Genomic DNA, 25,744 nt, shown 5'->3' on the forward strand with positions numbered 1-25,744 from the left:
CTACGAAGGCAGAAAATGAACGGAAATGGCCCCCTTACTCGGTATTTAACACAAACTCTGGCGTGTAGCGCAGCCCACAGAAGTAAAGGCACGTTCTACGCACCGAAGCAGCATGGCAGTACCGCTGCACTGCAGAGCTAACGGTACTGGGCGGAGCCAGCGCCGTGCTGCGGCGGCGCCCGCAGTCATTCTGACAAGCTTAGTGACGCCTGGTGCGTGCGTACACCACGTGGACCGAGTCTGACACGGCGCCATGGTCCCTGTCCTTCCTACCGGTATACTTACGGTATCAGCGCAGAAGTTACTTCTTGCATCTCATTCATAATGGAACGTAAGTTTTTGACACGTATATCTTTTACTACTACCGAGCTGTGGTCACTTTTGCTGAAAAAGTGCTCGTCGCGCTCGGTTCAGAGATGTGTTATCAAATGTCATTCAGTACTCGCTGTCTTATAAGAGCGTGTGATCGTGAAAATATGAAACAGTTGAGTTAGAAATATTGTTGTGAGGATATTAAAATCAACGTAACAACAGTTCATTTTTTTTATATATATTTGGTATGCGTATTCCATGGATCATTACATGCGAGTGATTCGCCTGGATGTGGAACGTGTCAATAGAATTGTACAAATACAATTAATGCTACAGAATAATACAATGATATAGATATTAATAAGTACCACTTTTCTCATTTACAAGCTGTCATTTAACTAGTATAGCAATTCACACTATAACATTAACACTATAACATTAACATAATATTGTATCATCCATCTAATAACTAAGAGACTAAATACATCCATTATTAGGGAAGTGCATTATTTCTGGAAAAGAATTAATCTAAGGAGTACAGTGGATAGTCAAGCAGGTATTTTTAATGTACCTTTGAACAACGTTTCATTGTCTCTTGTACATTTAATATAATTAGACAATGCATTAAAAGTCTTTATAGCAGCATAATTTACTCCCTTCTGTACAAGTGATAAATTTTTTAGTTCGACTTGTAGATCATCTTCACCTCTAGTATTGTAGTTGTGGTATGGCAGGACTCTGATACTAAGACAAATACCTACTTTGTGATGAATTTAAGGTCTATGTCATGCTGTGAGGCTCCAAAAAACGACGTTGACAATATTTATCACTTTCGTCACAAACATTTGGCGAAGTCTCTCCGTGGACTTTTTGCGATATATTTTCCGTCTTACAATTTAAGTAGAAATTCCTAAGGACTAAGGTTAATATCTGTATTCTTTTTCTTACCACCTATTGGTGTCAAAACTGTCTATATTAATGAGCAAAGATTAATATATCTAAGAGCAAAGGTAGTGCAAAGATTAAAGTGAACATACCAAGATAAATTCATTCTTATTCATTCATCCTAGAAGGAAAACACAGTAATTACTAGACTCTCGAAAGCAAAAATGTGAAGTTAAGAAATCTACTGAAATGAAAATGACGAAATCAGTAGCGGTGAAACACTTTGTTGTATGTATTTGGTTATTCAGCCAAAATTAATTTTGAGATTAGCATAGATTTATCAGTCGGAGGAGAGACTTTAGTCGAACATGTTGAACATTGTGAGTGCCCCATCGTTGGATCAAGTATAAAGCTACACAAGATGTGTAACAGCACACTGGCTGATGTCTATTATTCTAAGGGACGAAAGAAAAGGTTTCTGTTATAGCGCCGGTTGGGGGCCTCAAATTCTCCATACTGACTCATAACACCATAGATGTCTTATTCCTCCATTTCCAGGTTTATGCTGGGTGACGACAGGCGTATCGTGGTGACTTATATATCGTCATTGATGCAACACACTACATACATAGGAGTATCCGTACGTGTGGATGTTGGTTTCACATGCATCTGTCAAATCGCAACTCCGAAGATTCGACGTACATAGCCTCTTTCTTGTAATGATTTTTCTGCCCCTTAAAGTCACTTATGCGTGTGGTGTTCCCGAATATTTCTTAATTCGAGAAGTTGTAGTGGTGAAAGCCATCGTTCTCCTGTAGTAAGGTTATTGCATATTTTCCACAAAACAGCGTGCCACCGTATGTTGTTTGGAATACAGAAGATTCTTTGCACGTTGTCAATTAATAAAGTGTTGAATGGAACCAATCAACACTGGGTGGGTGTTAGCGAGCTGCAAACCTTGATAAAAATGTGTCTGACTTTATGTTTAGGCTGGTGCAGTAAAATGGTTCAAATGGCTCTGAGCACTATGGGACTTAACAGCTGAGGTCATCAGTCCCCTAGAACTTAGAACTAGTTAAACCTAAATAACCTAAGGACATCACACACATCCATGCCCGAGGCAGGATTCGAACCTGCGACCGTAGCGGTCTCGCGGTTCCAGACTGACGCTCCTAGAACCGCACGGCCACACCGGCCGGCGCTGGTGCAGTACCTCGGTGCAATTTAGTCTCGCATCACAATAGTCGAGTAAAACATTTGTAGTTATTTGTATGAACTTTAGTCAACGCAGCTTCACTTTTCCACTTTGTGAAAGTAGCGCCGTTCCACTGATGTTGGCTGGCTCTAACGCGCACTTCGCTTTTCCAGATATAGCGATGTCGGCCCTAAGGATCGCGGCACTGCTGGTGCTGCTGTGCGCAGCTGCGCCGCCGTCGGAAGTGCTCGGAGGAGCCTCCAACTCGAGCGTGGTTTTCCCCGGCTCTGCGCCCGCGCCTGCGCCCGAGGAGGTCGCCGTCCAGGTAATCACGCGCCACTCACGTCGTTCACAGTCAAATTTGTGTTATAATACCAGTTATACCACAACAAGGGTGGCTGCGGTCATATTTAATAACCTTTATTCATCATCACAGTCGCTGTGTTCCACACCTGTAATAGATTACAGCTTAATTTCTGGAATAATTGATGCCACAGCCATTTCAGTCTTCTTTCTGAAGTCGGGTACGTTAGCTGATGGCAGGGGAACAGAAGTACTCACAACACACACACACACACACACACACACACACACACACACACACGCACGCACGCACGCACGCACGCGCACACCATTACGTACATGGACTGTCACCTAAGATTTCCACCATTTTTATTTTCGTGAATGGTCCAACATATCGAAACGAAGTTTTGGGCAAATGATAGCAGACAGAAGAGCACGTAATTCTTAACTCTAGTATATATCTAGATATTGAAGCATGTAAGCTATTTTAGTGGCAACGGCCTTGCCGCAGTGGATACACCGGTTCCCGTGAGATCACCGAAGTTAAGCGCTGTTGGGCGTGGCCGGCACTTAGATGGGTGACCATCCAGTCGCCATGCGCTGTAGCCATTTTTCGGGGTGCACTCAGCCTCGTGATGCCAACTGAGGAGCTACTCGACCGAATAGTAGCGGCTTCGGTCAAGATTACCATCATAACGACCGGGAGAGCGGTGTGCTGACCCCACGCCCCTCCTATCCGCATCCTCCTCTGAGGATGACACGGCGGTCGGATGGTCCCGGTAGGCCACTCGTGGCCTAGAGACGGAGTGTTTTTTCTTTTTATTTTAAGCTATTTTAATGGAATGACATATTTTTAAATGCATACAAGAGCTCTTGACAAGACTCACACAGTGATATAAAGCTCGTTATGTTGGTGTTGAAACTTTTCACTCAAGTATGCGTGAAATGTGCTACTGTTGGAAGATAAGGCCACCAGAATCGTATATTGCGGTGTAAACACAGCCGAGTAGGCCCCTCATGCCAGGTACCGTCGTTACACGCAAAAAGGTGGTAGGACACTAGCGAACTCGGCAATGATTCGCAGTTGCTATGTATATACTGGAACTGGATACACGTTCTAAAAACGCATTATCCCTGAGAACTGTCTCAGTACGGAAATTTCGACTCATCGCTGTGCGACTTTGCTCACTTTTTTCAAGGAATGGAACTTGATAGTATAATAAATCTTCTACATCTGTACTAGCACTAAAACTGTAAAACAGTCTTGTCTGTCGAACACATTAATCTCTTAAAATACTGGAAGAATTTACATGACGTTTCGGAGGCAACTTGAAGGAAGTTTGGGGTCAGCGTATAAGCTTTCTTTCATCAAAATCGGATCACTGAAAAAAAAGACATCGAGATTTAAACTTTTGTCTGAAACCATCGTGTCTGCCTGTCGATTTGAACGCGCTAGTCTCCAAAAATATTGACGAATTTTCGTAGGGTTTTCACAGATGGCTTGAGCGTAGTTTGAGGCCACGTACAGGCTTCATTTCATCAATTATCAGATCACGAGAGGAAAAAAAAAAGATACCGTGATTTAAACTTTCAACTAAAATCTTGCGCTGACTTTAGCAGGCGCTGTTAGGATTTACAGTACATCAAAGAACAAAGAGATGGCGCTGTTAGTATTGTTAACTCAATGAGAGATGTACTTCTAGAAGTTTACATCAGTGACAGAATTAAACACTGAAATCTTATCACATTCCGTTTAGTTGGCTAGGATATACGGATTCTTTTTATCCCTAGCTAGGAAAAACGAATGTATGAAGTTTGGGGGGGGGGGGTTACTGTTGTTTAACGTCCCGTCGACAACGAGGTCATTAGAGACGGAGCGCTAGCTCGGGTTAAGAAAGGATGGGGAAGGAAATTGGCCGTGCCCTTTGAAAGGAACCATCCCGGCATTTGCCTGAAACGATTTAGGGAAATCACGGAAAACCTAAATCAGGATGGCTGGAGACGGGATTGAACCGTCGTCCTCCCGAATGCGAGTCCAGTGTGCTAACCACTGCGCCACCTCGCTCGGTTATGAAGTTTGATTTTTGATTTAGGTGCTTAGTAATTACATTTTCTTCGTGTATTGCTTGGCTCAGGACTATTAATCTCAAGAAGCCGATGAAGACCGTGAGGCGCGACTTGCTGTAACTCCAGAACATCAGCCTTTAAATCGCTCTTTGGGAACTCCTTCTGAAGGCAAAGTGCCGTGTAGCCCAGATCGAGAGCGTCATCTATATTTTCATTCCTCAGAACCCTAAATTCTCGAAGACTTACAAAGTTACTCCTCTCCGGTGTACCATCATACAAACGGAAATTTTGACGGGAAGTTGTACAGAGCTGCATAGGCGAGTGACTTTGTATATCTCAAATCCCACTGATTCCTTAGAATTTACCAGTTCGCTTTAAACATGCGTAATTCCCAAAGAGTTTATATTGTGCAAAGTCCATAACCAAACCACCATGCCAGAAGCTGCGTGTTGCAGGCGTGATCGTCAGCAGTAGTCGCTCTTCTCTCTAACCACTTTCAAGCTATGGAGCGGGCGGGATTTTACTCAAAAATGAACTATTTTCTGTTAAGACCAACTGTGAGAAATAAAACGTGTGCAGCGCTTTACTTTGCTCTGAAAACTTTCGGTTTCGATTCCTCTCTAGACCTAGAATAATATTTTAGGAATAATACGATTATGCTATTGCTCACACATCACACATGGCGCTGTTAATTTTCAGCTGGTATTTGAAAAGTGACACAATTCCATCAGGCTGTGTTTTAAATTACTTCATTTGCACTAATGGTTTCAGACACTGTCTCCTTTTAAGTGTCATCAATGCGGGCACATCGTTGACAGTTCGTTAAAAATTGTGTGCCATGCATATTTGTGCCCAGTGAGTTTCTCAGCGTTCATCTTGAACTGTCAACGACAGTGCTATGCACAAATAAGCCTGGCACACGATTTTGTCGCCAATTCACAATCGTTGTCCATATCGGCCCCACAGTTGCACCTGAAACAAGACAGTGTCTGAAACTAGTAGTACAAATAAAGTAATTTAAAACATAGCCTGGTGAAATCATGACATTTTTCAAATTTATTGAGGCTGTGGGCCGCATCTAGAAGAAAATTTGTGCTGGTCGTTTTATACACTGAAGAGCCGAACAAACCGGTACATCTGCTTAATATCGTGTAGGGCCCTCGCGAACACGCAGAAGTGCCGCAGTACGACGTGGCATGGAGTCGACTAAGATCAGAAGTAGTGCTGGAGGGAACTGATACCATGAATACTTCATGGCTGTCCATAAATCCGTATGACTACGAGGGGGTGGAGATCTCTTCTAAACAGCATCTTGCAAGGTATCTCAGATATGCTCAATAATTTTCATGTCTGGTGACCTTGGTGGTCAGAGAAAGTGTTTAAGCTCAGAGGAGTGTTCCTGGAGTCACTCTATAGCAATTCCAGAATTGTGGGGTGTTGCATTGTCCTGCTGGAATTGCCCAAGTCCGTCGAAACGTACAATGAACATGAATGGATACAGGTGATCAGAAAGTATGCTTACGTACGAGTCACCTGACAGAGTCGTAACTAGACGTATCAGGGGTCCCATATCACTCCAACTGCACACGCCTCACACCATTACGGAGCCTCCAGCAGCTTGAACAGGCCCCTAGCGACAGGCAGGGTCCATGGATTATGAGGTTGTCTCCATACCCGTAGACTTCAATCCGCTCGATACAATTTGAAACGAGTCTCGTTCGACCAGGCAACATGATTCCAGTCATAAACAGTCTAATATCGGTGTCGACGGGCCCAGGCGAGGCTTAAAGCTTTGTGTCGTGTAGTCATAAAGAGTACACAAGTGGACCTTCGGCTCCGATAGCCCATACTGATGATGTCTCGTTGAATGGTTCGCACGCTGCCACCTGTTGATGACCAGCAGTGAAATCTGCAGCAATTTGCGGAAGGGTAGCACTTCCGTCATGGACGATTCTCTTCAGTCATCGTTGGTCCCATTCTTGCAGGATCTTTTTCCGGCCGCAACGATGTCGGAATTTTGATGTTTTACCGGATTCCTGATATTCATGGTACACTCGTGAATTGATCATACGAGAAAATTGCCATTTCATCACTATCTCAGAAACGCTGTGTCCAATCGCTCGTGCGCCGGCTATAACACCACGTTGAAACTCACTTATATCTTAATAACCTGTCATTGTAGCAGCAGGAACCGATGTAACCGATAAAACACCTACACCAGACACTTGTCTTATATAGGCGTTGCCGACCGCAGCGCCGTATTCTGCCTGTTTTCATACCTCTGGATTTGAATACGCATGTCTATACCAGTCTCTGTGTCGCTTCAGTGTATCTAACGCACGTTCTACAGCTCGTCATCCGCAAACAACAGAACGTCTCACCCGTGTTGCAGGCCGAGGGGCGCAGCCTGGGCGTGGCGGAGGGCAAGAACGTGCTGCTGGACTGGATCGGACTGGGCACGGGCCCCGACACGGACCCCTACCTGGCGCGCGCCAACGCCGCCTGCCTCAACGGCGACCTGGCCGAGTGCTTCAAGTCGCGCGCCCTCAACTCGCTCGACTTCCTCGAACTGCCCGCCTACCCGCTCACCGAGAACGCGCGCATCGTGCGCATGGCTGAAACGCACCTGCGCAGCCTGCAGCACGAGCCCTACGAGTTCTCTTCCGCCCCCAGGGCAGACGAGTCCGAGTGGGACCAGCTCGTCAAGTTCGCCCTGCGCAAGGTAGGCCAGAAACTCAACACCTCCCGGCCTCTCACAAGACCTCTCCCTTCTTTCCGTACCAATTATCTTTCTTTCCACTGGTTTCATCTGTTCCTAAGTAGTGTTACAAGATTCCCCATTATTTATTTCGCATGTTTATTTGCCTGGTTCTTCAACTTCTCCTCTAGTCTACAGTATATGGCAAACATCACTGGAGGTCATGTTAAGAAATGCTGTAATTTCCATTACACATTACACTCTTAGCGCATAGGTACTTAGGACATTATGAAGTGCTATTGTAATGGAGCACTGATTACGCGAAAGAGTGGTTGGTTGGTTGGTAGGTTTGGGGAAGGAGACCAGACAGCGCGGTCATCGGTCTCATCGGATTAGGGAAGGATTGGGAAGGAAGTCGGCCGTGCCCTTTCAGAGGAACCATCCCGGCATTTGCCTGGAGTGGTGTAGGGAAATCACGGAAAACCTAAATCAGGATGGCCGGAGGCGGGATTGAACCGTCGTCCTCCCGAATGCGAGTCCAGTGTCTAACCACTGCGCCACCCCGCTCGGTGCGAAAGAGTGAGATTATAAATAAATGTTGTAGTAAAGTTTTTGCAGAATGCAAATACCTTAGGATTAAAGGAGACCATTTACAGAAAAGCAGAAGCGTTGAGTCATCGACAGGCGCACACAAGACAAGGATAACTTGCTAGCTTTTGGAGTTATCCTTTGACAAGCTAGTAGGCACCAAGTAGGGGTATAGACTTGTGTATGTCTGTGTGTTTGTTTGTTTCTGTTTGCGCACTCTAGCTCGTCAAAGAATAACTCCGAAAACTAGCAAGTTTTCCTTCTTTTGTGTTTGTCTATCGACGACTCAACGGTTCTCCATTTCGATGAGTTATCTCCTTTAAGATGTATGAAACAGGCGAAATACCCTCAGACTTCAAGAAGAATGTAATAATTCCAATCCCAAAGAAAGCAGGTGTTGACAGATGTGAAAATTACCGAACTATCAGTTTAATAAGTCACAGCTGCAAAATACTAACGCGAATTCTTTACAGACGAATGGAAAAACTGGTAGAAGCCGACCTCGGGGAAGATCAGTTTGGATTCCGTAGAAATGTTGGAACACGTGAGGCAATACTGACCTTACGACTTATCTTGGAAGAAAGATTAAGAAAAGGCAAACCTACGTTTCTAGCATTTGTAGACTTAGAGAAAGCTTTTGACAATGTTAACTGGAATACTCTCTTTCAAATTCTGAAGGTGGCAGGGGTAAAATACAGGGAGCGAAAGGCTATTTACAGTTTGTACACAAACCAGATGGCAGTTATAAGAGTCGAGGGGCATGAAAGGGAAGCAGTGGTTGGGAAAGGAGTAAGACAGGGTTGTAGCCTCTCCCCGATGTTATTCAATCTGTATATTGAGCAAGCAGTAAAGGAAACAAAAGAAAAATTCGGAGTAGGTATTAAAATTCATGGTGAAGAAGTAAAAACTTTGAGGTTCGCCGATGACATTGTAATTCTGTCAGAGACAGCAAAGGACTTGGAAGAGCAGTTGAACGGAATGGACAGTGTCTTGAAAGGAGGATATAAGATGAACATCAACAAAAGCAAAACGAGGATAATGGAATGTAGTCGAATTAAGTGGGGCGATGCTGAGGGAATTAGATTAGGAAATGAGACACTTAAAGTAGTAAAGGAGTTTTGCTATTTAGGGAGTAAAATAACCGATGATGGTCGAAGTAGAGAGGATATAAAATGTAGACTGGCAATGGCAAGGAAAGCGTTTCTGAAGAAGAGGAATTTGTTAACATCGAGTATAGATTTAAGTGTCAGGAAGTCGTTTCTGAAAGTGTTTGTATGGAGTGTGGCCATGTATGGAAGTGAAACATGGACGATAACTAGTTTGGACAAGAAGAGAATAGAAGCTTTCGAAATGTGGTGCTACAGAAGAATGCTGAAGATAAGGTGGGTAGATCACGTAACTAATGAGGAGGTATTGAATAGGATTGGGGAGAGGAGAAGTTTGTGGCACAACTTGACTAGAAGAAGGGCTCGGTTGGTAGGACATGTTTTGAGGCATCAAGGGATCACAAATTTAGCATTGGAGGGCAGTGTGGAGGGTAAAAATCGTAGAGGGAGACCAAGAGATGAATACACTAAGCAGATTCAGAAGGATGTAGGTTGCAGTAGATACTGGGAGATGAAGAAGCTTGCACAGGATAGAGTAGCATGGAGAGCTGCATCAAACCAGTCTCAGGACTGAAGACCACAACAACAACATCTCCTTTAATGCTAAAGTATTTACAACAGTATACGAACAATACTATATGAGATAGTATGAAATAATAACCCACAGCCATCAGGTACCTATTCAACAAAATAGGCATTTAGCCTCAACTTCCTAAGTCTTTCCTAAGATTGCCAGGCGCATTTTCATTGGTTTTTCGTACAGTATGTGGAAATTCGTTTTTGCAATGTCTAGAGGGAGTCTTTCCAAACAAATACTGCTCATTCGTCTTTCATACGACGCCCACTGTCAACGGAAAGCGTCGTGTTGTTTTCCGTTACAAACAAAATGATCTTTAAAGCGAACTTTTATGTGCCCATTCGGTAGACGAGCCCCAAATTAGTCTAGCGTAGTATTCATTTTACCGATATGTATTGTGTTGTGGTCCTCAGCCCAGAGACTGGTTTGATGCAGCTCTCCATGCTACTCTATCCTGTGCAAGATTCTTCATCTCCCAGTACCTACTGCAGCCAACATCCTTCTGAAACTGTTTAGTGTATTCATCTCTTGGTCTCCCTATACGATTTTTACCCTCCAAGCTGCCCTCAAATACTAAATTGGTGATCCCTTGATGCCTCAGAATATGCCCTACCAACCGATCTCTCCTTATAGTCAAGTTGTGCCACAAATTTCTCTCCTCTCCAGTTCTGTTCAGTACCTCCTCATTAGTTATGTGATCTACCCATCTAATCTTCAGCATTCTTCTGTACCAATGCATTTCGAAAGCTTCTATTCTCTTCTTGTCTAAACTATTTATCGTCCACGTTTCACTTCCATACGTGGCTACACTCCATACTAATTCTTTCAGAATCTTCTTCCTGACACTTAAATCTATACTCGATGTTAACAAATTTCTCTTCTTCAGAAATGCTTTCCTTGCCATTGCCAGTCTACATTTTATATCCTCTCTACTTCGACCATCACCAGTTATTTTGCTCCCCAAATAGCAAAACTCATTTACTACTTTAAGCGTCTCATTTCCTAATCTAATTCCCGCAGCATCGCCCGATTTAATTCGACTGCATTCCATTATTCTCGTTTTGCTTTTGTTGATATTCTTATTATATCCTCCTTTCAAGACCCTGTCCATTCCATTCAGCTGCTCTTCCAAGTCCTTTGACAGAATTACAATGTCATCGGCGAACCTCAAGGTTCTTATTTCCTCTCCATGGATTTTAATTCCTACTCCAAATTTTTCTTTTGTCTCCTTTACTGCTTGCTCAATATACAGATTGAATAACATCGGAGAGAGGCTACAACCCTGTCTCACTCCCTTCCCAACCACTGATTCCCTTTCATGCCCCTCGACTCCTATAATTGCCATTTGGTTTCTGTACAAATTGTAAATAACATTAGAACATGATGAATAGCCAGTACCCCAGCAGCAAGTGACTTTCCGCCCCGCCCCATACTGGCTGCTATCACGATGCACCAAAGGTGTTCAGTCACTGTTCGACTGATGGTTTCAAAGTTCTTGTAAATACTGGGTGGCGCAGCTACTCATGTAAGACCAGTGAGGGCTGTAACTATCGTATGTGAGCGAAACATGATAGACATGCTAATGCATTAATGTGACACTGGTTTCAGCTGGAAAACCTTAGTTCCAATTTTACCCACCAGGTGCAAATCTCGAGCTGTACAGCATCTCATCGACATCTCCGGTGCTCATATTGAACAAATTGTGTACGCGGTAGAGAAAATAAAATCAACATTATGCCTCTCTCACTTATTTGTTGTTTGACCTTTTCTGTCCACATTCCGTTGCTAATCCATTACATATGGAAACATTTCTATACGTCTTTCTTGCATTCAAATCCCCAGATGTGCACCTGGTTGCCAAAATGGAACTAGTTTCTTGTTTTCAATGTACATTAGTTCCACATTAACGCACTAGAATAGCTACCAAGTTTCGCTGCCATACGATGATTACAGACCACACTGGCACCCCTTGAGTAGCTGCAGTTCAATTATGACAGCCCCTCCGTATACCGCTTTAGACTAATTTGGACTGCTCTATCGAATGGACATGTAAAATCTTGCTTGAGAAAATAACTTTCTCGTAATAGGAAACTAATCGATGCTTCCCGTCAGCACTGGCCGACGCACGCAAGACCTGCTGACCAATATTTGTTGTAGAAACGAAGATGACTCTTCGGACACCATGTATACACAGTGTTCCAATCCAACTGTTATCGATCACGCCATTGGGAACAACTCGTGTTGGAGACAAAATATTCGCCACTTTTCCTGGCGACGCTAGGCACCCTTTAGCATGCGTCGACCACGGGACTTCGAGATTTCACCAAACTAGGAGGGTCTACTAACCAGATGTGCAGGTCTACGTACTGCCTACCTCAGTAAATTGATGTAGTGATTTTTTTCTGAGAGAAAACAGCCAACAACTAATGTAGACAACAGCAAATTAATATAAACGTGAACAGCCGTCTGATGATTAATCTGTCTGTTCGAAAGCGGTAACAATATCTGCTCGCTGTCTTCTTCTTTGTAAAAATCGTAAAAACTGTCTTATTGGTACTTATAATCAGTTTCCTGGTATGGCACCCAGAACGTTCTTAATTAAGTATTTATTTTCTAATTTGTCTCGTTTTCTGTGGTTACGCTGTCAGCAGCATAAGTCTGTGGTACCAAAATACCTTCTCGGCTTTTTGGATACAAATCAGCTATTTACAAATGGAGATACACTATTTTTTCTTTCTCCAGATTAAAGACAGATTTGGCACTTCAAACGTTTTCCATTTCCATTGTCCACGTGCTAAAGAAACTTTTTTCCTTGAATACCAAAGTTCTCCTCGATGTCCAAGGCACCTGCCACGTATGGATGTTCAGTGAAACATAACTGGTATGGAAATTAAAAGCGTTTCTTAACAGCAACAGAGGTGATGTTTTACGTAAACCTCTAATTATTAACAGCTATGGCATCACAGTACACAACATGCATGAGATTATTCCCCTGTACTCTATCTTTCAGCCTCGGCAAGTAGATGGCAAGCTAACCAACTCCCCCACACAGAGGCTTTCCATTGACTGCTATCCTCACTTGTTCTTTCTTGTATATCTTCATTTTGTACTTTATCTTTACACTTATTTTTCAGTATCATGCCTTGACTGTATGTTAAATTATGTCTTATGTATATTGTAACTTCTATTAAATTGTTCTGAATTATTCTTGTGTTCAGTCAGACTGATTACGTTATCCTTGAATATTGGCGTTGATAATTGTTGCCTCCCACCTTTTACCCTCGGAAATTTTCTTTCAGTTGCTTTATTCTTCCTCCTACAACAAGCGCAACAACATTCGCAGCTGGAATAGTTACTGCTCCAAATCTGGTTTGCATTGACTTCGTTGATTTTTTTATTTCATCTGCTTGTACATTTAGTATACCTTTTACGCAGTCCGTCGTTTCACGTTATCAGCCAGTAACAACTTCGTTATTTTCGAAAGGACTCAGTTTCTTACTCTTTATGGGAGAAGGTTGCTGATAAACTGAGAACGTAAGGCAGTGAAATATTACGAGACAGCTTGCATTCAAGTACTACTGCATTTTATCGACACTTACTTTTTATTCGTTGAGGATGAAGAGACAAATCAGCTGCAAACGACGATAACCACATTTATTAATTTTTGAAGATAAATCCTAGATCCGGGTAATTTTCTCATAACAAATTATAAATTTACAACACCTAGGGAAGTACTGCGCTATTTTAGGCCATTCTGCTTAAAACGGTAGCTCATCATATCTCCCTCGTTGATTTTATTATTTTATATTGCTGAAAAAATGAGTTGTTTCCCTGGTTAGGAACAGCTATTCTGATGATTCTAGTTTTATTGTCAGTATTAGATTTAAGGATAGTATTAGCAAACAAAATTTATATATCTTTACATATGAGATTAGGACCGTCCAAAGATTATGATGGGCACTATAGTAGATATGCTGGTAATTAAGAAGGCATTCAATCGTTTTTAAGTAGAATCACGCTAGATTTTTGTTATTATTTTGATTTATTATTGTTATTATTATTTTTTTTTCAACTCTGACAGTAAGTAACTGTGTGATGACGGTCCACATGATGTAAATTCTCTTTTCACAGGTTGAAAAATTTCTGAAATCGACTGCCATCGAAGTGCAGTTTCCGAACGAAGTGACTGAAAATGGCCGCTATTCGCCTCGCTTTATCGACGAGATTGCTTCAGAGCTTGACATAATCGAGGACAAGAAGCGCACGCCTTTCTGTGAGTATATTTATAAGAATATAATACGTACTTATCCGCAAGGGAAGGTACGGATAATACCTGCAAAAATTAGGACAAACACCAAAACATGATATTTGCTTCATAATGATATTTTCATAAAAAGTGTCAGAGATTTCTGTTTAGCGGTTCTTTCGTTTTCCTTAAAACATATAGTTAAATCTTTGAAAGATATTTCGAGAATTCTTTAATTACATCAGCAGTGTCCCCTCCTTCAATTCATAATCTAGTTATGTGGGTTTGGAGCATTTTATTTCCAATGTCAGTCCTAAGATCTGAGAAACAAAAGACACTGCATGTTGAACTACTGTATTCTGTTGTCCTTTACATTTATCTGTGCTACGCATGGAGAAAACTGATAGTGAGTGACTTCACTCCATCTCTGTCAATGACAGTTCGTGTATCTTTCGTAAAAACGTCTTTTATGTAACGCAGACACAAGCATATCTTCAAATATTGATATTTACATGAGCTGTTTATATAATTACATAACAAAATATTTAAAAGCTCAGAATTTTAACAGGAGTTATCACATTACCGATCCGATCTTATTAGTCATAAGTAAATTGAACAAGTAAACTTTTTACAATTCCGGCTGATCCTCCAATTATTCATGGTATAGCATTACAGATAACAATATTTGATATTTAGCTTTCTACTGACGGAACCAAGTATTACGAACCTCTCCACAAATAAATAACTAATTTTTCGATTATCAAATTCGTTGATGCCTCGATATTTATCCTACCAACCGACCCCTTCATTTTGCTCAAATTTTGCCACAAATTTCATTTATCCTCAGTTCGCTTCTATACCCTCCCCCCACCCCCTCACCCCACCCCATCCCAGCCTCAATTAGTCAGTTAGAGTTCTTCTGTACGGCCACATTTCAGAAGCTTCTCGTACTGTTTGAATTGCTTGTCGTCCACTTTTCACTTCTGTAAGAGGCTATGCTCCAGATAAATACCTTCATAAGAGACTTTCTAACATTATATTTATATTCGCTTTTAACAAATTCATCTTTTTAAGAAATGATTTTCTTGCTATAGCCGATACACATTTTATATCCTACGTTTTATATCTGCTCCGACCATCGTTAGTTATTTTGCTGAGCAAGTAGCAAAACTCGTCTATTACTTTTAATGTCTCATTTCCTAATCATCATCGCCTGGTTTATTTTGACTACATTCAATTAACTTTGATTTACTTTTGTTGATGTTCGTCTTAGAACTTATTTGAAGACTTTATTCATTCCGTTCAACCGCTCAGCTTAGTCTTTTGCAGTCTCTCAGAAAATTACGTCGTTGGAAAACCTAAAAGCTTTTATTTCTTCTACTTGAACCTTAATGCCCTGCTTAATTCCTCCGTCAATGCTTGCTCAATGTACAGATTGAACTTAGGAAAATCTAATTTTGTCCTATGACATCGCCGACTCATCCCAGGACCTTGCAAATGCAAATTCAATATTTTAGCCTCTTGGCCACCTCGCTCGATTTATCGCAATTTTTTTAAAAAAGTACCAAGTTCCTAGCCAAAACATTGAAATTTATTGCTCTACTTCTGACTTTCTATTGACAAAGATTATAAGGTCACTTTCAATTGTCAGTCATTTTCATTTCATAAAGAAAATTTGGATCAATTTTCATAGTGTTCACCAGAATTACCTGATCACAGTTAGGATATAAACGAAGTATATGAGAAAAGTAATGAGGGTGATTCTTTAAATACCATTTTTTTAAACAACAATTAGTCCCCTTCAAAGCAATTCTCTTTGGCAGCAATGCACCGGTAGAGTCGTTGTTCCCAGTCTTGGGAGCAGCGCTGAAAGGCTTCAACTGCTAGGGCCTTTAAAATGTCGGTCACATTCTTCTGAATGTTCTCCATAGTCCCAAATGACGTCCTTTTAAGACATTTTTCAATTTTTGAAAAAGAAAAAAGTCACAAGGGCTGAGATCAGGTGAATAGGGGAGCCGTGAAACGACATTAATGCCTTTTTGAGGTGAAATATTCCATGCTGGAAGTGGCCGTGTGACATGGGACGTCATGAAGTAGTACCCATTTGTCTGCTATGTACGGTCTCACTGGATTGATCCTTTTCTTGAGCCTTTCAAGGACATCCGTGTACAACACTTGGTTGATAGTTTGTCCTGGAGGAACAAATTCCTTATGCACGAAACCTCTACTGTCAAAAAACTCTTTGGTTTTTTGATTGGGACATTTCTCGGCCGAGGAGTTGACAGCGTGCCACTTCTCACTTTGCCGCTTTGTGTCGGGATTGTACTCTAAAATCCAGGACTCGTCGCCTGTAATCACACCGAGTAAATCATTCATAGTCATTGGCCGCCCTCTCGAGATCAACGCAGAAGAGTCTTCGTTTGTCCTTTTGCTCATATGTGAGATGTTTCGGCAGCATTTTGGTACAAACCTTTTGCATACGCAAAACGTCGGTTAAAACTTGATGTGCGGTGAAAGTGTTCAAGTTTAACAGGTCCGTCATCATCCTTATTGTTAAACGTCGGTCCTATCTCTCAAGAGCACGCACACATCCCTGGGAGAGGTCCATCTCCAACATGTCATCGGCCTCCCAAAAATGGTTTGCGCCAGAGGCACACTTGTGGTCTTGATGAAGGATGTTCACCATAGCCCTGCTTTCAACTCCTCAAAGGTTACACTCGCGGATTCACCAACATAAAACTTGATGGCATAACGTTGTTCTAAATTCCGCAGTTTCATTTTCGTAATACACAACAAAAACGTAACTTGACTGATGGCGCTCTACAAAATAACGTGATGGATGCACAGAGCTGAAACTCGGCCTGAGCGTCTGTAAGGGGTGAACACACCGGTATACACAAGTAGTACACTGAGCGAGGTGGCGCTGTGGTTAGCACACTGGGCTCGTATTCGGGAGGACGACGGTTCAATCCCGCCTCCGGCCATCCTGGTTTAGGTTTTCCGTGATTTTCCTAAATCGCTCCAGGCAGATGCCGGGATGGTTCCTTTGAAAGGGCACGGCCGACTTCCTTCCCGTCCTTTCCTAATCCGATGAGACCAATTACCTAGCAGTTTGGTCTCTTCCCCCAAACAACCCAACCTCAACCCCCAACAAGCAGCACAACACAGCGTTGCCAGATCGCTCGCAATATTGTCAATCTCAATACTTTTCTCGCCGAATGAATATCACACCTGAATCGAATTGTGATGTAATGTAACCGTTAGTGACATCGAAAAACAGATGGCACCTGGTCAGCTGAAAAGCAGGTTATGAGGTACAAAGTGAATAACCAGAGTAAGGTGGTCGAATCATAGAAATACACTCCTGGAAATTGAAATAAGAACACCGTGAATTCATTGTCCCAGGAAGGGGAAACTTTATTGACACATTCCTGGGGTCAGATACATCACATGATCACAATGACAGAAGCACAGGCACATAGACACAGGCAACAGAGCATGCACAATGTCGGCACTAGTACAGTGTATATCCACCTTTCGCAGCAATGCAGGCTGCTATTCTCCCATGGAGACGATCGTAGAGATGCTGGATGTAGTCCTGTGGAACGGCTTGCCATGCCATTTCCACCTGGCGCCTCAGTTGGACCAGCGTTCGTGCTGGACGTGCAGACTGCGTGAGACGACGCTTCATCCAGTCCCAAACATGCTCAATGGGGGACAGATCCGGAGATCTTGCTGGCCAGGGTAGTTGACTTACACCTTTTAGAGCACGTTGGGTGGCACGGGATACATGCGGACGTGCATTGTCCTGTTGGAACAGCAAGTTCCCTTGCCGGACTAGGAATGGTTGAACGATGGGTTCGATGACGGTTTGGATGTACCGTGCACTATTCAGTGTCCCCTCGACGATCACCAGTGGTGTACGGCCAGTGTAGGAGATCGCTCCCCACACCATGATGCCGGGTGTTGGCCCTGTGTGCCTCGGTCGTATGCAGTCCTGATTGTGGCGCTCACCTGCACGGCGCCAAACACGCATACGACCATCATTGGCACCAAGGCAGAAGCGACTCTCATCGCTGAAGACGACACGTCTCCATTCGTCCCTCCATTCACGCCTGTCGCGACACCACTGGAGGCGGGCTGCTCGATGTTGGGGCGTGAGCGGAAGACGGCCTAACGGTGTGCGGGACCGTAGCCCAGCTTCATGGAGACGGTTGCGAATGGTCCTCGCCGATACCCCAGGAGCAACAGTGTCCCTAATTTGCTGGGAAGTGGCGGTGCGGTCCCCTACGGCACTGCGTAGGATCCTACGGTCTTGGCGTGCATCCGTGCGTCGCTGCGGTCCGGTCCCAGGTCGACGGGCACGTGCACCTTCCGCCGACCACTGGCGACAACATCGATGTACTGTGGAGACCTCACGCCCCACGTGTTGAGCAATTCGGCGGTACGTCCACCCGGCCTCCCGCATGCCCACTATACGCCCTCGCTCAAAGTCCGTCAACTGCACATACGGTTCACGTCCACGCTGTCGCGGCATGCTACCAGTGTTAAAGACTGCGATGGAGCTCCGTATGCCACGGCAAACTGGCTGACACTGACGGCGGCGGTGCACAAATGCTGCGCAGCTAGCGCCATTCGACGGCCAACACCGCGGTTCCTGGTGTGTCCGCTGTGCCGTGCGTGTGATCATTGCTTGTACAGCCCTCTCGCAGTGTCCGGAGCAAGTATGGTGGGTCTGACACACCGGTGTCAATGTGTTCTTTTTTCCATTTCCAGGAGTGTATTTTGCAAATAAGAGTGATGTAACTAGCAGAACCAAACCACAACTGGATGCTTTTGCTCTTATTCTTAACTGACGGCACTCCCTCTGTCTGCAGCCCGCAAGCGTCTGAAGAAGCTGTTCATCCCTCTGCTGATCATCCTGAAGCTGTTCAAGCTGAAGCTGCTGCTCTTCCTGCCGCTCATCTTGGGCCTGGCCTCCTTCAAGAAGCTGCTCGGCTTCCTGGCCATCGTCATCCCGGGCCTCATCGGGTTCTTCAAGTTCTGCAAGCCCAACCTGACTCAGGGCTTCGGGGGCGGCTACGGCCAGAGCCCCTACTACCAGACGCGGCCGCACCCCTACGTGCCGCACGCCTCGCCGCCTCTGCATCACAGCGGGTAAGATATCCGCGCAAAGTTGAGTGTAGTGCTCCGCTGCACGTTCAGGACCTAGAAGTCAGTGTTAATGTTTGTCCTCAGCAGCGTGAGAGACTTGCCATTCGTTATCCTAACTCTCGTGTTTATATCCGTGCAAACTTCATTACTGCAACTTTAATTGCCTTAATATGGAAACTGATAACGACGTACAAATCAAAGTAAACGCGTTGAAGTAGAGAGTAATGACAAAGCATCTAGGAAAAAGAAACACGGAAAGTTACTCCTTAAAAATTTGGTAAGCCCGTTGCTGTCCCAACACTGCTTTACGACGGTCATTGCTCGTTAGACACAAAACTGCATCCAAGTTTTCAAAGGATAGCGACAAAATGTTAACCACTCAGTAAGTAACGCATCAATATAATCAGAAATGTCTCACCAGCTGCGACATAGTCGTGTATACGAACATTGATCCAATACTGTCACATTATTTTAATCCAGTCTTGGATCACAATATCAATTCTTTTGACGACCCTCCTCAGATATACAACATGCAAATACATACACCTAATGAGCAGTGTGCCTTTCAACACCATACAGCAACACGTATTTATACCTAGCCTTGCTTGATGATTTATGTCGAAAACAGTAGGCATTTGCCTTACTTCCGTACATTAGTCGCTCTAATCCTCTAACTGATTATGTCCTACCTATTCCTGGAATGTATGGACAGACTATATAATTTTATTTATTGACTGTTAATATGTTGTTTAAACGTTTTTTGTGACAGCCATATCACGATGTATCTAAAGCCCTCTAGCGGCTAAGTTCTTACGATCGGTGCGCGCCTGTATAACATCCTAGCGGCCGACCCAACAGAGGGCGCTGATCATTGATCTTTCTTCAGCTATCATATAGTCATTTATCTTTCATAGGTAATTTCTAGGTTGCTACAGACAATGTATTATATATATTAATCTTTGACCGTAAATTCACCACAAAAGGGTCGGACCTATTATCTTCATATATTTCCTTTTAATAATTTTATATGCGTAACTGTAATCGTCTTTTACTGTATCACAATTGGTTTATATGATAGTTATCAATATTTAAAAGTCTACTATATGTATTTTATCTAATGTGTTTTTATCAGATTATGTTTTTTGCGCAAATGATGACTACATCTAAGTCCACAATAGCGACATCTAGGTAGGATGCAGGCAAACAGATTTGTGGTAGCTACTGTACTTCAGTAGCCAGTAGCAATAATGACTGTGTGGACGATGAGGCCTATTCTACACCTTATTTTAGATCTACGTGACGATGCTGTGCTGACTATATTTATAGGTTTTGACGCTGCCATTATGGCCTTATCGCTTTAGGACATGGTGTAGAAAAGGTACGTTATACTGTATTTTTTCTGTACATTTCCCTGGTTGTATGATAGTATATTGTGATACTTGTTGCTGTATTGTGTTGAAAGACACACTGCTCACTAGGTGTATATATTTGTGTATGGTAGATCTAAGGTCATCACAGACTGAAACTGGTCATCGTCAAAAGAATTGATATTGTGATCAAAGACTGGAATAAAAAAAAACATTTAATCAGAAATGTTGTCCTCAGATTATCACCTCCTTTAATCAGCACACAAAGGAAAAGAAAAAAAAAAAGAATAGAGAAGGTGCAACAGGCACGTTCATAGGGTAATCCACCGGATAATTCAAATCAGACTAAAAAAAAAAAAAAGGCTAAAATAAAACTGGATACATCGCAATCTGCAGGTTATACAAAAATGCATGGAGCAGCAGTAATTTGTACTCGTGGTTTCCGGCTGTTGCAGGGGCGACTCTTACTACGGCGTGCCGTATTCGCGGGACTCTGAGCCGCAGACCAGCTCTTCTGTCTCCTTCCACGAACCGAGCTCCGACTACAGCAGCGCTCACGACCTCGCCTACCAGGGCTACAGCCACTACAGGAGCGCTGGAGGCGCCAGCGACGAAGACGCGAATTCTGCCAGTTCGTGATGTACAGGTGAGCATATTCTTTGCTTGTCACCAGTAGGCCAAGCAGTTAACGGCACACTGTCATCATACGAAAACAAGTTTTTTGTGATTGAAATGTCTTTCATAATCTTCGTTTTGTGTGCTTTCAAAAATACGCAACGTGCGTCACAAATGAGATTTTCAATTGCCCATGGGTTAAAATTCCTCTGCTCATGTCTGTTTTCTATGAAAAGAAAATGTTCCCAAACTATTGTTTTTAAACCTGTTACTAATGAACACGGAAAATTTCTTGCTAGAGTCTGCGGAAAACCTTACTAGCCACAGCTCAATCATTGTTTCTGATAATTTTTTGTGTCAGTGAAACGCCTTCTCGCAACCCTACGAGAAAGGAGAGTATGACTTGCGAAATGACAGCATAACTACAAAACTTCTCAGAGTTAGATTCTATTTCATACAAATTTGGAGAGTTTATTTTACGAATTATACACTACTGGCCATTAAAATTGCTACACCAAGAAGAAATGTAGATGTTAAACGGGTATTCATTGGACAAATATATTATACTAGAACTGACATGTGATTACATTTTCACGCAATTTGGGTGCATAGAGCCTGAGAAATCAGTACCCAGAACAAGCACCTCTGACCGTAATAACGGCCTTGATACTCCTGGGTATTGAGTCAAACAGAGCTTTTCGCAGGGATCGAATGAAGGGTAGAGCCACGAGTCGTAACACATCTGAAATGTAACGTCCACTGTTCAAAGTGCCGTCAATGCGAACAAGAGGTGACCGAGACGTGTAACCAATGGCACCTCATACCATCACGCCGGGTGATACGCCAGTATGGCGATGACGAATACACGCTTCCAATGTGCGATCACCGCGATGTCGCCAAACACAGATGTGACCATCATGGTGCTGTAAACAGAACCTGGATTCATCCGAAGACATGACGTTTTGCCATTCGTGCACCCAAGTTCGTCATTGAGTACACCATCGCTGGCGCTCCTGTCTGTGATGCAGCGATGGGTAACCGCAGCCACGGGCTCCGAGCTGATAGTCCGTGCTGCTGCAAACGTCGTCGAACTGTTCGTGCAGATGGTTGTTGTCTTGCAAACGTCCCCGTCTGTTGACGTGGCTGCACGATCCGTTACAGCCATGCGGATAAGATGCCTGTCATCTCGACCGCTAGTGATCCGAGGCCGTTGGGATCCAGCACGGCGTTCCGTTTTGCCCTCCTGGACCCACTGATTCCATATTCTGCTAACAGTCATTGGATCTCGACCAATGCGAGCAGCAATGTCGCGATACGATAAACCGCAATCGCGATAGGCTACAATCCGACCATTATCAAAGTCGGAAACGTGATGGTACGCATTTCTTCTCCTTACATGAGGTGTCACAACAACGTTTCACCAGGCAACGCCGGTCAACTGCTGCTTGTGTATAAGAAATCGGTTGGAAACTTTCCTCATGTCAGCACGTTGTAGGTGTCGCCACCGGCGCCAACCTTGTGTGAATGCTCTGAAAAGCTAATCATTTGCACATCACAGCGTCTTCTTCCTGTCGGTTAAATTTCGCGTCTGTAGCACGTCATCTTCGTGGTGTAGCAATTTTAATGGCCAGTAGTGTACAAGTGCAAAATGGTTCACATTACATGAGTTCAAAAAAAGAATGACAAAAATCGGTTGTAGTGTGTGAAGCAACTCACTCAGGCAAAGTAAATAAATTGATACTCCAGTGCAGTGTAGAACGTGTGAATTCTACATCTACATCTCTTTTCATATTGTGCAAACAACTGTAAATTGCCTCGCAGAGTATTTCACACTGACCACACATTAAGTTTTCTTACCTTTCCTTTCACGTACGAAGCGCTAGAAGCATTATTGTCCAAACACTTCTGTGCGAGCTGTAATTAACCTTGTCTTCACGTTCCTTACGGGAGCGACACGTTATAACCTACTCGTAGATTCTTCGCTTAACACTGATTACTGAACTTTAGTAAGTTGTGTTCGCGGGGTAGTACGCATCTGCAGTATTTTCAAGTACCGGGTCGTTACTGTTTAAGTGTAGCTACTCACAGAGGTGCAGTGTGGGCTGTAACTATCGTATGACAGGGAAACGTGGTGGATATTCTAGTGCGTTAATGCGGAACCGATCTACGCTGGAAAAAAAAGAAAAAAAACCGTTCGTTCCAATTTTGGCCACCAGTTGCAAATCTGACACTGTACATTGTTAGTATGGTGGTATGACATCCAGCAAATTCAAGTTCTCCAGGATTTCTGCCATGCTCTCCGCGAAATCATACAAGCCTGTGATCGTTTACGCTGCCTTTTGTCTGTACACGTCGAATGTTCACTCCTAGCGCTACTTTTTATTCATACATAGAATATTAGCGATCATCATAAACCCAATGTTTCTGATGTTTCAGATGACCTGAAGAGGATCGTGCGGTCATCACTACGATGTGTCCCGTTTGCAAGGAATGAATTCGCCACTGAAACATTTGCGATTAGTGGCTCTTATCCCTTAGTAGCAACCATGTTGCGAAGAGAAAGCAGGGCTCTGCTTGTGTAAATATACATATCCATCCATCATTAATCGCATTACCATCATCAACATTCATTCATATTTCTTTGATTTAATTTAATTTAATGTATTCATTAATGTTTGTATGTTATGTGTAAAATAAAACGTGTTTTTTATACTGCTTATTTCTCATTTGCTGATGGCAATGTCTTCCATACTACATTCTTTTATATCAAAACGACATAGATTATTATTTATTGAGATACATAGTTTTTATGAGAAAACATATAATTTAATATTGGAGGTGATGGAGATGAGTTCTACAAACCACATTTGTAGTGTGTCTTAGTAGTTCGGGAGTGGCGAAAACTAATATTGGAGCTAAACTCAATCAATCATAGAAATAATATTGGAACAGAATGCTTAGCTAGTGTAGATGACCCAGCGCTTCTGTATCAAGGTACTGAAATAAACTAAAGACAAAAACTTACAAGGAACGTCAGAAAGGGTAGGCCTCGAGTTCTCATTTAATACAAAAAGCACACATCCAGCAACACTCCAGCAGCCAAAAGTGTGGAAATGAAATACGGAGAAATCGCGTGAGTTTATTTGTTCATATATTCAGTATAAATTGTTCAAAAAATGGATCAGCACACAATGGTCATAAAATTATTCTTAGGACTGGAGAGCTGGCTGAAACACGAAATGGAAAGCTCTGAGATATTTAGCGAGTCGTGGAACGTATATCGGGAAGACAGATTAGAGGTCATAGGAGGGGAAGTGTTCATTGCAGTTAACAAAAGTATTATCTCTATTGGGGTCAAAGTTGAGTGTGGTCTTCAGATTTACAAGAGACAGTTTCAATTAAAAACAGCGAAATGCACACAAAAATGATACTTTACAATACGGTCATCAAGCCAGATTTTACGGGGCCGGAAGATGAGTAATACACAGCGCAAATAGTCAGGAAACTTCGAAGTTCAAAACAGTGAAGCAGTCTAAGAATAGGTATTGACATTTAAAAGTGTGTCAAATTGTATTCGGATATGAACCACTGCAAGCTGAAGTTCTATGAACACATCAAAAGAATGGAACCAACTGGTTTAACTAGACGTCTTGTGCAAACGTGCGAAAGTAGCAGTATCACTGAAAGTACTCGTATTAGAAGATTCTTAATGGTTATTACTCATCTGACTAGTTTCATACGGCCCGCCACTAGTGCCTCTCCTGTTGCATCCTCTTGGTCTCAGGGTAACATTTAACTCAACGTTATCGATTCTTTGTTCGATATATTCCAGTCTCTCTGTCCCATTACAGTTTTTGTCGGCCACGGCGTCATCTGACCAAATTAGATTAGACGCAGTTTTCGTTCCATAGATCCAAAAATGAGATGTTTCTTGTGGGTGTGGAACACGTCAGGAAGCGTAACATAGAAAACCTAAAACATTTGAATATAATACTCACAACATGACCATTTGTCGGGAGATTGTCAAGATAAGTACGTACATTACAGGAAACTAGAACTGCTGATATTTACAGAATTAACACACTGTTATAATAAAATACAGTTTTCCTCTTTTAATAAATTTATCATACACAAAATACCTAATCTTGACTATTAGAACCAAGTGCCGTCAAAACTTAAATCTAACAGATATTTTTACTTAAGCTGGACTGATATTCATCTATAGAGTAGAAGAAGTTGCCTATCAAAAAGTATTTCAAACTCTCTTTAAACTGTACATAATCTGAAATCAATTTTTAATGGTTGCTGACAATTTAGCAATTTATTGAAAACAAACGTTCCTGAATATTGGACCCTTTTTTTTTGGACCGAGATATGTGATTTTAAGCCTTTGTGTAGCTTGTTCTTATTCCTAGTATTGAGCTATTGATATGAAACAGTGATACATTACTTGCAACATATTTAATTAGGGAATAAATAAACTGAGAATCAGTGGTTAGAATACAACGTTCCTTGAACAAGTTTCTACATGATGTACTTGAATTTTAACTACAAATGAGTTATGCTACTTGCTTTTGTACAGTAAAAACTTTTCCTCAGTTAGATGAGATGCGTCAGAATATGATCCTTTA

At 42.7% G+C, this 25,744-nt stretch overlaps 1 protein-coding gene and 1 pseudogene across 1 annotated transcript; both read left to right on the plus strand.

Moving 5' to 3' along the window:
* Positions 1–204: 204 nt before the first annotated feature.
* On the plus strand, positions 205–23,825 carry LOC126176048 (uncharacterized). Its single transcript, XM_049923180.1, has 7 exons — positions 205–331; positions 2,566–2,717; positions 7,155–7,484; positions 13,863–14,004; positions 18,855–19,134; positions 20,954–21,144; positions 23,550–23,825. Exons 1-6 carry the CDS (start codon positions 325–327, stop codon positions 21,135–21,137), a joined length of 1,095 nt encoding a protein of 364 aa, XP_049779137.1. The 5' UTR covers positions 205–324; the 3' UTR covers positions 21,138–21,144; positions 23,550–23,825.
* Positions 3,188–3,304, plus strand: LOC126177801 (5S ribosomal RNA; annotated as a pseudogene).
* Positions 23,826–25,744: the final 1,919 nt, after the last annotated feature.

This window comes from Schistocerca cancellata, chromosome 3, assembly GCF_023864275.1.
Source record: "Schistocerca cancellata isolate TAMUIC-IGC-003103 chromosome 3, iqSchCanc2.1, whole genome shotgun sequence".
Classification (NCBI taxonomy): Eukaryota; Metazoa; Arthropoda; class Insecta; order Orthoptera; family Acrididae; genus Schistocerca; species Schistocerca cancellata.